At 39.9% G+C, this 15,037-nt stretch overlaps 1 protein-coding gene across 3 annotated transcripts in view; it reads right to left on the reverse strand.

Moving 5' to 3' along the window:
• LOC128738231 (protein furry) overlaps positions 1–15,037 on the reverse strand; it is a 159,020-nt gene that overhangs the window by 94,198 nt on the left and 49,785 nt on the right. For all 3 annotated transcript variants that reach the window (XM_053833220.1, XM_053833217.1, XM_053833219.1), the window contains 2 exons: positions 13,005–13,159; positions 8,555–8,715 (listed from right to left, as the gene is read on the reverse strand). In XM_053833220.1, coding sequence (XP_053689195.1) covers positions 8,555–8,715; positions 13,005–13,159 — 316 coding nt within the window. The remainder of the gene's footprint in view (positions 1–8,554; positions 8,716–13,004; positions 13,160–15,037) is intronic.

Genomic DNA, 15,037 nt, shown 5'->3' on the forward strand with positions numbered 1-15,037 from the left:
GCAGGATGGTCCATGTTTTTCCAAAAACTTCCCCATAGTTAAGTTCGAAGCAGATAAATATTTACTTCCCGATTCCGTTTCACAAACAACCGGCAACCGGCGGCGTACACAGAAGGCATCTCTAGCATATCAATCAGCCAATAGGTAACAGTAGCGTAATAACTGCCAGCACTCAGAACATAAATAGCGAATTATTTCGATTCAGCACCATTTCGGCGGAGCTGTCGCTCATGCCAGACTGGTTTATAAGGTGTTAATAGGAAGCAATTCAACCAGATCATTATCGACTGCAAGTGATATATTTTTGTTGATTTTCATGAGTGACATGGCGCGGTGGTGTTTGTCTATTGTTAGTTAATAGAAAAAGTATTTTTCTGATGCTAAACCAATGTGTACCATAAAATATTATGGATGTTAATCAGATTTTTACCATACATGAACTGCAACGGTCATAGAGGTACCACTCAAATACAACAAAGTCGGTCGCCTGTTTATAATCATTTCACACTTGAACCAGTAATAGAAAAGTGAATACACATTTCATGCAAATGCTGAGCAGATATTCAATGTCTGTCAAACTAGGTAGCGTTATCTCTTCACTTTTATCTGTCATATCTGGTGTACCTCAGGGTAGTCAAAAGGGATCGTATATCTTTCTTCTTTACCTGAACGATATCAATTTTACACTGAATTGTTGTATGCAGGTGATGTCTGCAATTATCAGAACAGCCCTTTGAACCTCCAACCTATGAACACCACTGTAATCTAATTGGGCTTGATTCTTTGGCTGTACGGCGAGAGGTTGCTTAGGCCATTTTCATTTCTGATATCCTAACCTTTCAAATTCACAGTTCAGATATACTTCAGCTCCTGTCTCCTGAACATCAATATCCGTCGTCGGCACCTCCGATCTCACCACTTTCGCAATCTTCCCGCGTTACGCACCAATTATGGTCAAAATGACCATAATTTTTTAACAAGCTTTTTTGCGTGCTCTAAAGTAAAGTACGTAATTGTACTTGTGTAGTGTTAGCTGTACTTAAATAATAATTTTTAATACGTGTAATAATTTTAAGTTTCCAATGTAGTAGTAACTTGTATCATTTGGTGTGTAATCTGTTGATGCAAAAAAGAAGTTTTTGTGCCGGCTGAAGAAGGAGCCGTTAAAGCCGATCCACTTCCGTGGGGGTTTCTCTTCTCAAAGAATAAAGAATGAAGAATAAATCCTCAGGTCTGCTCGGGCGGAAATTGAAACCAATGCCTGTCGACAGTTGCACTATTAATGATCATAATACGATAAAAGCAGTAGCACCACCAACAACAGCCGTTACAACAGTCACAACAAGGCCCACATACTAAATAACAATAATCAACTTTTTACATATGGCATTTTACACTCTCTCGCTCAATAATTCTGATCGTAACTCTCAGCCAAGACGTTGCTCTTTAGCTACGCCATGTCTGTTCTTATTAGTTTCCAAGCGTTCCATGCAATCTTTTCTTGAAATTTCGCCATCTTACACAGCCATTTGAAAAGTTTCATTCTTCAATCTATGTCCGATGTGCCCGGGTAAAATCTGTGTAAGTTCTCAATAGTCCGCGTCGTCAATAGTCAATAGTTTGCAAAAAAACCCACACTATAAATGTGCTGCTTTTTCAGTGTAGAGAAACCGACAACTTTATATACACAAATGACACAAATTACTTGACAAAGAAAATATTTGCATACGTTGTGAGTAGTTAAATGTTAAATGTTAGACTTGTATAACTATGTTAAAAATTTTGTAAATCAATAGCTGTCCTGAGGATGAAGAGATACCCTTCGAAACGTCGACAATAAACGAAATATAAATATTTTCGCACGAAACCCGTGACCAAAAGCCAGTACCACATCTATAATAACAATAATAGAAATGCAGTCTAATGCATCAAATCACTTCTTTGAGCTACTATGGAAAAACCAATTAAGTTACAGTAAAGCTATCATTTCATTCAACTACATTTTATAACAAATTCATAATATTCATTTCACCTCAAAGACATTCGGTCCAGCGTACCTCAAGGTAGTGTGTTGGGACCGTTGTAGTTCGTTCTGTGTACCATCAATGTGAGTGTGAAATTCTCATCGCCGAAATGTTAAATTTTATCGTGTATCACGCCCTAGCTACGGAATTAGCGGAAACATGCCTCCATATGAACTACCAACGGTCAGTCGAACTTTTAAAATCTCGTTTATGGTTAAAAACGCTTAGTCAGATTCCGAGATCACTGCGTTACATTCAATACTGTTTGTCAGGCTCGGAAGAACTACAACCAGGTCCATCCTATCTTTCCGGTAGAGCGGTTGGCTCTTGCAAGCTCTTTAAGCGTTCTTGGTACTTTTATCGATGTATGACGAAAGTTGGAACGGGAACAAGTAGATAGGAAGATGAAGCTTTATTCCGGTGGATCTAACAGATATAATCAGTTTCGAATACTATAACCAATACGCAGAAATGAAAAAACCGACGATAAAAAAGCACTTAACTGCAGCACTCACTGGAATGTGTTTTATGTGTGTTTAATACTCGAGCATCAGTAATTCTAACTAGTATGAATTACTAGGACTAGTACCCTAATAAAAAACCTCCAATAACACTTCCAAAATGAGCATAAATTGCAGTAAATCGATCATGTCTTGATTAACGGTCGAAACGGATATCATTATTGTATGGTCTTTTCGGGGACCAAATATTGACTCTGACTACTTCATGTGTAAGATTCGCACAAGGTTGTCGAACGCGGTAAAGACTCGCACTGAGAAGACGCTACTTTTCTACACCTAGTGGTTGACGGTAGCTGGCGTGGCCACGGAATACGCTAAATAGGGTAACTTATCCTATAGTGGACTCTTTACCTATAATGGACCTCGGGTACAGTTTCGGCGTTTATTAGCTTGTGCTGCTTATTTCCGAGAAAATATGACATGAAACAGAAAGTACTAAACATACCACGCATTCCAGTTTATAGAGATCTAGCTGCATTCAATTATTAATGCCTTAAAATCGATATGTTCAACAAGTGAGGGTCCATTATAGGTTAACTAAAAATATGTCGCCATTAGTGGACCCTCTCCATGCAAAATGCACTAGAATTACTATAATGGACCCGGTCGCTATCCTAATGTAAACCACAAGGTCCATTAAAGGAAAACGGACAATCCAATCTGTTTTAAAGAATGTGCAAAATATAGAAATTTTCAACATAAATTGATATTTTTTTAGGCTTAATCGAAAGTTACTCGTATTGTAAGTGCCATCGGTTGCGTGTTTAGCGTTACCAGTTTAAAATAATTCGTGGAAGAAAACTACTCAAGTACTAACTGGTCCACTAATGGTTAATTTACCCTAGCTTGATCAACGATTCGTAGAACAGTAGAAAGCAAGGGAAGAAGATATATGTGGGCTATGGAGGATCTCCCATGGAGCCATTGAAACAACTGCGAGAGAGGTGGTAGGCGTGGAAGACAGCAAAACAACCGGCAACCTGTTTACTGACAAAACGGCGGTTGCAGGCAGGTGGAAGAGCACTTCTAGGCACTATTGAATGGCGAAGTAAACACGGAGATCTGCAAGAACAGGATACGAGTTGTGAGCGATGACCAAGCTGTGGAGACATCGACACAGGAGGACGTCGAGAAGGTTGTGGTTGGTAGTGAACTGAAAAACGGTAAGGCTGCCGGGAGGGACGGTATCCCGACACAACTTCTAAAAACAGGGAGCAAGCGTCAGGACCAGGACTGTCAGGATCTGGGAGCAAGAACAAATCCCAGAGGACTGGCTGGATGGGCTCAACTGCCCAATTTAACCCTCTCTGTCCCATGGTAGCACAGGTGCTCCATGACTTCCGATACTAAAATCGACCGAAAAATTTTTTGAGGCATTCAAATATGGATATTTTGATTTTATAACGTAGTAAAAACATTGTTTTACAAGGTGTATAGTTGCGTTTGATGAATTGTAAATTATTAGCTTTTTTACATGATCAAAAACTGTAAACCACCAAAACACCCCTGGGACAGAGAGGGTAAAAAAAACAGAGACTGGAGTGAAGAACTGTCGAGGCATAACATTGATCAATTCGGCCTATAAGGCGCTCTCCCGTATCCTGTTCTGCAAACTAAGATCGTTAGCGGAATCCTTCGCCAGCGAGCTGGTTTTCGTGAGGGTCGTTATACGACAGACCAGATGTTTAGCCTGCGTTAGTCACTAGGCAAGTTCCGGGAATACAACATGCAGACTCATCATCTGTCTGTGGACTTCAAGGCGGCGTAGGATCCAGTCAAACGAAATAAGCTGTGGCAGATAATGCGAGAACATGGTGTTCCGACGACGCTGATTCGAGTGACGATGAATGGATCAAAATCATGTGTCAGAATAGCGAGTGAGCCCTTAGCCGCTTTCGTGACGTTGGATCAACTGAAGCAAGGGGATGCACTCTCTAAGCAGCTGTTCAACATTACCTTGGAAAGTGCAATTCGAATAGCAAACGTGGAAAGGCACTCTTGGGATGACGTCGATATCAACCGTTAAGCAGTAAAAAAGCTTTGAGATCTTTTAAATTGGAAGCAGCGAGATTGGGACCTAACTTTAACATCGCTAAAATAAAAAAGGTTGCTGACGGGGATTGTAGGAGTCCAAACGGTGTTCGTGCCGAGGTGGAGCTGGATGGGGAACGGTATAAAGTAATGAAGGAGTTCATATAGCTTGATTAGCTGCTGACATGTGACAACGATGTAAGCCGCGAAGTTAAATGACGAATTGCAACTGCGAATCGAGCTTTCTACGGATTACGTAGCCAGCAGAAACATCTGAGTGGCTGGATATCTGGAAGCTCAAAAATCGAACATCGAATCTAGTCGATGCACAATGCTCACGCTTGTCTCACGATGGCCGATTGCCCGGTTGCTTTTATTCTCCATTCTGCAACGACACGTTTTATCCAAACACTTTGTAAGTTTCCATTTGAACAGCAAAAAAATACTGCCTTGCAGCAATTGTTCACGCCTATTATACATGTCACGATTTCTCCATAAATTTGTAAAACAAAACTCATGTCACGATTCACAAAACCCTAACCATCGATGCAGTATAAATGTACCATAAAAATTAGTCGCTAAAATACCGCTCTATCACAGACAGTGTAAAAATTTTGGCATCTGTCCCAATTTATTATTTTCCGAAGTTAGTTTGCCGAACGCCTCAATCGTAGCCAAAACGTAGTATAAATCAATGAATCCAACGGCACTGTTTCTGCTAAGTGTTTCGCTGGCACAGCACATCGGTTTCACCCATGAGGCCGACAAATACTGCCACAAAGATGCATGTTCCGAGGGCAAGCGAAACATCGGCTGTGGTTGCGGCTCAGCAACGAGGACATCCTATGGATCCCAGTGCGCCGGCAAACGCCCCCGCAAAGTTACCATCGACAGCAGACTACGGTTGCTCATCCTACGAGAACACAACGTCCGACGGAATTCTATAGCATGTGGATCGGTCGTTCCGCACCAGCCGGCAGCTGCAATGCCTGAAGTGGTACTGTTCTATTTCGTCGACTATATTGTTGTTGTACTTCTAATCGGTGTAGCATTTTAGTTTATATAATTTGTACAAAATCAATTTATTTTGATTCTCGAAATGCAGACAGGCCGTGGGCAGTTCTTCCTAATCGAAAAACAACATGGGCGTTAATCTCAATCCAATTTGAAAGCATTGCAAATATCTTTCCAGTTGTGGGACAATGAGCTACAGCACTTGGCCTGGTGCAACGCAAGGCGATGCGTTTACGGACACGACCAGTGTCGCAGCACTAGCAAGTTCGAATCGGCAGGGCAAAACATTGCATCCAAAACGGTTTGCGGTAGAAAGGCGCTGAAACCGGAAGCAGTTATTACCAGCAGTGTGGACGTTTGGTTTCTGGAACATCAAAATACCACTCCAGCCATGATTGACAGCTTTCCCGGCAAAGTAGCAAAGTTCGTATGACAGAAAAAAGGGCATTTTTTATTTTCATTGGTGTTGTAAATATAACATCAAATTCAATGGTATGTTCAGTTCTAAGAGTGCAGTATAAAAAAGATTTTTGCGTTCTGGACAGGCTCACAGCATTCAAACTCATTGTACCACATCACATAAGGTCTTATTCAGTTTCACATGAATTTCAAGTGCCTAAGGTCAATCAATCGCCACACGAAACAGTTACCTTTCTATTTTTACGACCAAAAAGCTTTCAACTATTCTCATCTGCATTTGCATATAATAGGATTTCAGTGGACTATCCGAGATGAAATAATAATGTAGTCTATTTTTCCAACTCTCTTTCAGCGGTCCAATCGGTCACTTCACCGTCCTGGTGAACGATCAAGTGCAACGAATCGGCTGCAGTCTAGTGGTGTATAACGTTCAACGAGAAGGATTTAAAGCACCGTGTCCGACCCACTACCTAGTGTGTAACTATTCGTATACCAATTTTCTGCAGGAACCATCATACGTGAAAAGTGATACACCAGCACAGGACTGTAAAGTGCGCTCGAAACAATATTCCTGCCTGTGTAGCAGCCGGACGACGAAAACTAACCAGCAAAAACCAATTCGCTGACATTATTACGGAATATCACAAAGCTAATGGATAGATTGCATACCTCCAGAGCTCCTCAGTCATGGTTCTATATTGAAGTCGATCTATACTACGTTTTCATGGAGCTTTTTTTTCACTCATAACGCGTACGTTATACGTTAGTACACTAGTCAGAGAACATGGGATAGAGCCAATGTTTAAAATTATTTTGATTAAAACTATGAAAAAAAATCAACAAAGAACGAAATTGTTGTCGAGGAAATCACGAAACAATTCTGAAATTCGATTCTTCCATTATAACTTAGAATAAGCACGTCCACGTTGCGTGCGACCACGATAACAGAGCAATAATTTATAAGCTGCATTTCAATCAGAAAATCCACACACCGAACAGTCGAATTAATTCACGTCTTCGGTCTATATGGTCGCATTTAAGAGTTTTATAGATTTATCGCGTTTTAGTTTCCAACACTACGCAAGAAAAATATCTAGTTTAAGGTTAGTTTTGATTCATTTGATTAGAAAATTAATTGATTAAATATATTTAACTTGGAATTAACGCTATCCATCAAATCCTGTGCAACTCTTGCGCCATCTTTCTTAAATATTTTTTTATCCACTCTTTTTTCAAATCCTGATCGTTTTTTAAGACCTTCCCTGTGTTTCGAAGCTTGCCTTTCACAACCGCCCAGAATTTTTTAGATCCGGCCAAAACAGATTACCACCTTCATAGGAGCGGTGGAAAGGCAGCAAGCGCTTCTGGAGGCATTCTTCCTTATATATTTATAGCCCTAACCCTAGCCCTAGCCCTAGTTCTTTCAGTTAGCTATTGGAGTTATGATATATTATGCATAATTCACAACTGAAGTTAATTTTGCCGCATTATCTTTCTCTTAATTTGTTTCTATTTATATTACGAACCCGCATCAAATAACTACAAGCGAATAACCACGAATTAGATGACAAGCACCTAAAACGACTCTATTTATTTATTTTTTATTGTAATGCAAAGAATGTTGTTAAATTTAATAGCAAAGCAACAACATAGAAGTCTTTCTGCTGTGCGCCGCGGGATTGCCTCAGTTGAATTCTGGCAACAGGAGCAAGAAACATCATCCGATGTTTCACAGCCGTTTTTATTCTTTTAGGGACACGCCCGGCTTACGAAAACAGATAGACAACCTCGAAGAACGCTTGTTGCGCCAACGTCCAACCCCTCCTGTACTTTAAGTGACCACTTGGGAGAAAACAGGTCGTTAAAATAAACCAACCATTTTTTTGTTTCGTTCAGAGCTTCTGGCTCTGAGCTTAAGCTCATGGGAAATTTTACAATTCTAAGTGCTGAGGCAACACACAAAAACCTCAGACTGACCGATCCGGATAGTCATCCAAATATCGATCCATCAGTGTCAATTGATGTATAAAAGTGACGGTCTCGAAAAAGTATAATCAACCAGAAATAAAATGAAACCTAAAAAAAGCTCGTTGTTGATTTATGGGGGCTCATTTTAAATGATGGCTGGAGAAATTGTGTATGAGGCAGAAGAAAACAATAAATTTCATTAAACAACAACATTGGTACAACTTGAATAATTTATCGATAAACCATACAACAAATTTTCACTATTTGCTTCCATCTGAAACGTATGATATATATGTCGAAAACTGTAATCACAATTTTTTCCCTTTTTAATCCTTCTTTCCAGCACCAGCAATTACTACAAGTGCAATTATTCGCAGGCACGTAGCGCCTCGTTGCGGATGACCACGGCTAGACGTTATTAAACGAGTATGGATTGGGTAGACTGTTTTTTTTCTGCAGAAAATCATTAATCACATTGAAAAGTGTGCCGTCAGACAGGACGCTGACGACGTCGTTTAATAACATATCCCATAAATATTACCGAATTCCCCAGTTACAATGACTACATAAACATACCTCTATCATTTTCCGACTGCAGAGGGCCAACGTTGCCGAAAAAGCGTTTGTCCAAAATTTGCAGCAACTGAAGTGCGGTTGAGTGAACTTCAACGCGTGGACAGCCGGTCATCAGTAGAGTGACGTTGATTACCGATGTGTAGTGATCGCACGGATACTCGCTGAAAGTAAACATCGAAAAAAAGGAAAGCAACATCAATAACCACAATGAAGCACCGAGCACCAGCAGTTCGTTGGAGTCGTCAAACTGTAATGCTTTTCTCGGGAAGCATGCTTTCAAAAGTCGATTTTCGGTAATAAGGGTAAAGAGCGGTGAAGCATGAGTTGGAAAGGAATCATTGACCATCAGCAGACCACCCTTTTGCGATGGGGACAGCATCCGTCAAATGACGATTTGTTGATTTTTATTCGGGCGTTCTGACCCAACCCGACTAGCAAGAAACAATAAAATATTAACTTGATAAATATACCTACTACACATGGCGAGCTGCTTTATCGTAAAAAGCAATCTTACGAGTTTTGTTATAAACTTGGTTTGTTGAAACAACATCTTCCTTGGAAGGTCCACGAAAGAGCATAAAGCTTTGGTTCATTTTCCTCCTGGGTAAATAACAATTCAACCGGATCTGTTCTATCGGTTCGTTTGGGAAATCAAGCGTTTATTGTTGAAACGAGGACGAGAATTTCCGTTTTCCTAATTATATAAATACCGTTGGAAACATCCAATGGGCAAACCGTAATTTTAACATTATCCTTGCTATGTCGGTTTGATAGGCTGCAATGCAACATGTCCTATTTCAATTCGAATAGATTCATGGAATCATTATAATTCCTTTTGTGTCATGAGCCCTTTCACGATTAAGACTTAAAGTTTTCTTTATTTGTTTAAAGCAAATTGTGGTTGCACTTCCATGAAGGTAGCAGTAAACAATAGGTAGCAGTGAAATGACATTACTTTTAAATTGCGTTGGTTATATTATTATAACTTAAAAGCAATGTTATTTCATCCAATTGACCCAATTGAATTGAATTGAAATAATAAATAAGTAATAAACAATTAGCCTGCCAAGATCTTACTTACCTGTCAGTTCCATCTAATGTGTACATTCTATTTGATCCTCAAGTATTTGCTTTAGTTCCTTGACTCGATATAAATTTGCAAACTAACAGGATATCGTAACCAGGGATGGTTCGATCACTTTGATTCAGTTTTGATTTGTTTTACAATACCGTCACAGTCGAGCAAAATTTGATAAATATCGGGGACATTTGTAGAACCAGTTATTATCTACAAATTTACGGTATTTACGGTTCTACAATGCCGCTAGCTCATTAGTAGCCCAGTGAACGTTCACTGAGCTTCATGGATGCCAAATTCGACCAAAACAGCACGGAACAACGCGTTACTTCAGAAAATCAAATCAGGATGCTTTTCCAGACACTCTTTCGTTAAAATTTCCTGAATGACGGTCTCGTTTGCAATCAAAATGAAGCTTTTCAAGCCTCAGATACAATTAGCCTGCCAAACCAGATGTTTCTTTGCGACCTTCGATAGTTTTCGGTTACCGTTTATTGTCCCGATTTCAAGTCTCAAACCTACCTAGAAGTCGACAGTCTGGCTCGTTTTTAACCCTATTGTGGGTGACGATACGATACTATAGAATCAAGCAATAATATGCATAAACCATGCGTGCATAAAACTCCGGATAAAACCTCCGTTGTACTGGAAACAGACTCCGAATGTATCAGGAAAATGGACAATCTACAATTCCAACAAAAAGTAATCGTGTTACATATCTTCACTACTGCTGTTACATGCTTGGTTCCTGCGACCCAAGCCTACCCTCACACGCTGATATCTCCATCAATCCAGACCCTCAAGACGTTGCATTCTATAGGCAACATTTCACCGTATTTCTACCAACATCTGAGGCTACACCGAGATGCAATTACTTCGGTATTATGTAGGTGTACGGCGCGTGGCTTCCGACAACTCCGATAGGAACTCTCCGATTACGCAATACCGTTTCGAGCATTGTTCCTGATCCACACCAGAACTCCTCTAATCCGTTACTAATTTACTACCAGAACTTGCGTGGACTTCGAACCAACATCGACGATCTTTTTTATTGATATAATAGAGTCGAAACCTGGCTTCACTCGTTACTCGGGTTAGTCGGGAGCGCATTTTCCGTCTTTAGACGTGATCGTAGCCGGCAGAATAGTACAGCATCCCGTGGCGAAGGTGTGTTGATCGCAATCACTAACAAACTAATTTGCCGGACCAGACGGTATTCTACCTTACGTCCTGAAAAAGTGATCTACTGTTCTCGTTAGACCTCTTTCACGATTGTTGCTTATTCTTCAATCCAGCAGTGTAAGTACCATACCCTATCGAGGCATTACATCGTTATGCTCCAGCACGAGATCATCGTGAACCACGTCTGCTAGGTGTCAACGCTACAACTCCTCAGACCAGCATGGGATGTTTTCGAAATGTACAATCTTCACGAATTTCGTAGATTTCTTCTCATTCTACCTACGTAATATGAACGAAAGAGTGCAAGTTGATGTAGTGTACACGGACTTGAAAGCAGCGTTTGATCGGGTTGATCACAGTATCTTCTATCTTCAAGCCTTACAACTTGAGGGACCGGCAGTTTCCTCACCGTTCTGTAAGTAGCTTCGTACCTATTTAACACACCATATAGTAAGTGTAAAGATTGGGTCTCAGTTTCCCGACTCGTTCTGCAACATCTCGGTCATACCACAAGGGGAAGCCTTTTTTCTCTTTTTGTACTGCCAATCTTTGCATTGCTTATGTCAACCCCTCATCCGTTCCCTTCATTCGGTGACCTTTATTCTACAACTGTTGACCAGCATATTTTACCTATCATCCTATCAATCAACCTCATCACCCTTATAAGAGATACAATGCAGCATAGAACTTCCGAAGAACGATTTATGGAATGCAAACTGTTAATACTAGCCAGACGGTACGGATCGCAACGTTCAACTCATCCCCAGCAGAGAAAATGACTTTGGACGTACATACAGAAAATGCAGACGCCTACATCCATATCACGCAGCAAAATTCAAAGCAGTTTTCCGTTTTGAATCGAGCGAAGTACTGATGCGGAAATGTACTTCTCTTGCTCTATAAAATCCAATAAACTCAAACAGAATGTCTGAGGAGCATAATTTATTCAATCTGGGCAGCAGATAATCCATGCTGAGGCTTATTGCTTTTCGGTTGAATAAGTAGTGAGTGTATGTATGTCTTTTTCACGGTAACCGAAGAAATATTACTTTGATCCTATGTATACACAGTATTGGACATTGGAAAAAACGCACTTTAAAATTCATTGAATCTAGCTCAAACACTCAACTTGGATATTATTATTAATTCAACTTAGTTAACTATAAACATATTTCTTTGAACAAACCAAACAAAGCAGTTATGTCCGATACTGTACCTATATCAACAGATGGCTCAACACAATAGTGAAGATTGCAAGTATCTCATCAGATGTTATGCAGTACAAAAACGTTTGCTTAAACGTAGGTTTCACTTTTAACCTGGATTTGTAAAATGTCATACCCTTGGGCAACGTAATCGTAATGAAATAAATGAAATAAAGAAAAAATAATCCTATAAACCCATTTGAGTGAGTACAGTGGTGTAGTAATTAAATATCAAAAGCATCTTTTGAATTTGTAATCTTCTTGACGGCAATTATTTTATTTTATGATGCTATCATCAAAACATGGTTACGATCAAACTTGTCAGTTAGTAGATTGTCTGACTGTTTTTATGTACCTATACGCATACTAATCAAATAGATAAAAATCAACATAATGAGTTCTGGTTTCCGTCACGTTGCTTCCATTTCAATCACACTCAAGACTCAACAAAGCAATGGTATGTACTGGCAAGAAAAGTGGTAGTTCCAAACCAAATGTGAATGTTGGTTGTCTCCCTGAACTTGATGCACTTCTCGTTGCATAAAATAAATAATTCATGAGCCACGTCCCCTTCACTGTATGTAATAATATTCATTTAATCAACACTCATAGCCTATGTTGCGAAGTGCGAATGTGCTATAAATGTGTGCCATCTCTTTTTAATGCACAATAAAGCTTAATTTTCACTACTATTTACACTCAAACGTGTTCAACGGAATCAAATGCAGGTATAGGATAGTCAACGATGCTACAGAGTTCCAGCAAAACAGAATTGCTTCTCTGAAACAGTACGTGACACGTAACGTGATCCTGTAATCCAACCTAAACTGCGCAAATTTACATATAAGCAATTCAAGAGCATGCGGTACATGTTTTTGATTTCGAGCAAACCGCAAAGATAAAGTTAAAAAAAACAAAAAAAGAAAGTAAAGCATGCTTCCGAGAAAATCATTTTGCAATTTCAACTTTCGTTTCCCACACTTACCGCGCACTGAAGATGACAGCCAGGGCGAGAAAGCACGCGTCCGCCTCACGCGGATAGGCCGTGTAGCATCGATCGATAACCCACTCCAGCAGTTGGCCAATATCTGGGCTGGATTCGAGTAGCAGCACGACCGTTTCCTTGGCGAGGTCGTATATCTGTGAAAATAGTGAGAAACGGGAGAAAAAAGAAAACATTCACGATGAATAATTGCTCTTTGAGTTGCTGTTTAATCGTTAAACCGTTCTTCAGACTTTTGGATTGTGTATAGTTGTTGAAAATTAAAATTTTTAAGGCTGGTTTTATTATTATTTTAATTGCTCAACAAATTCAATCAAATTTACCACACAATAATGTAATTGCCTGAAAAAGTAAACCGTATGTACAATCCATTTATACAGTTTCAGCACTGGAGGCACCAAGGACCGTACGACACCGCCTTCCGCCTGCCTGCCAGACACATAACCAGCTATTAACCAGAAATCCTTTACAGGAACAACACACATGCACTAAAAATAGACCGCATTTACTCTAAAAAAGGATCTTGTACACAATCAACGAAATAACATCCGATTGTTAAAACCGGCGTATATTTGAGGAACTTGTGTAAGCAGTCTAGCGCTTTGCTCCGGTTTTGGATTGCCTTCGTCGTTCTGGTTAACACTCTGTGGATACCCGCCCAAGGAAAGGATTCGTTGAGCATTAAAAGCCTAAACTCTTGCGTACGATAGAATATCAGACGAGATTAGCTGTGTCGTCTCTCGAGGACAGTACAGCTTGCAGTGCATAGACCCGTAAAAGCCGTGATGTTTGCATTGAATCTGATATGCATGATACTCGCTGGCATCCCAAAATCGTCGGCAATTGAATATTTGGGAAACGTGTTTTGAAAAACTGCGAGATATTACCACCACAAGCTATTGCGGAGATTCCACCTATTTAGACTCCCACGCGACCATTATTAGCGTGCTTATTTTCTGCATGCCCCACACACGTTTGCAATTTAGCAATTTGAACCATCAGTTTCTCATTATTGCTCCCCATTGCACCCCTCCTTGCTGGACAAGCATATTTTAATCGTAAGTGGTAATTATCATTGAAATATGAATTTGTGTAGGACTCGTAAAATCGGGGCAGGATTTTTTTCTATGGTGAATTCAGAACCCTCCCCCCTTTAAGGTGAAATTAGCCGTAATTGATTCTGTAAACTTCAAAAGCAGTTTTTTTTATTTGAAATAAAAAAATTGAACATGAAAATATATTCGCTGTGTTCAGATTGGCAAAAAGAATGCAGTGAATCTATATATATAAAAATGACATGCTGTTCGTGTGTCCGGTATAGACTCGCAAACCGCTCGACGGATTTTGATGAAACTTGGCATACACATTGCGTTTGATGTGAGGAATGTTGTTAGCATGGTTTGATACCCCTCCCCCTCTAGAAGGGGGGGCTCCCATACAAATGGAACACCAATTTCTTCATAACTCGAGAACTAATCAAGCAAATGGAACCAAATTTGGCATGTGAAGGTTTTTGGAGGTAGAAATTTTTTCTATGGTAGATTGAGAACCCTCCTTCCTCTAAGAGGGGGGGCTCCCATACAAATAAAACCAAAATTTTCTCATAACTTGACTATTAATCAAGAAAATAGAACCAAATTTGGCAGGTGTGAGTTTCTAGAGACAGGATTTATTTCTACGGTTGTTTGAGACCCGTACCTCCTCTAGAAGGGGGGGCTCCCATACAAATAGAACACGAATTTCTTCATAACTCGAGAACTAATCAAGCAAATGGAACCAAATTTGGTATGAGAAGGTTTTTGAAGGCAAAAATTTTTTCTATGGTAGATTGAGAACCCTCCTTCGTCTAAGAGGGGGGGCTCCCATACAAATAAAACCAAAATTTCCTCATAACTTGACTATTAATCAAGCAAATGGAACCAAATTTGGCATGTGGGGGTTTCTAAAGACAGGATTTATTTCTACGGTTTTTTGAGACCCCTCCCCCTCTAAAAGGGGGGGCTCCCATACAAATG

Source organism: Sabethes cyaneus, chromosome 2 (assembly GCF_943734655.1).
Source record: "Sabethes cyaneus chromosome 2, idSabCyanKW18_F2, whole genome shotgun sequence".
Classification (NCBI taxonomy): domain Eukaryota; kingdom Metazoa; phylum Arthropoda; class Insecta; order Diptera; family Culicidae; genus Sabethes; species Sabethes cyaneus.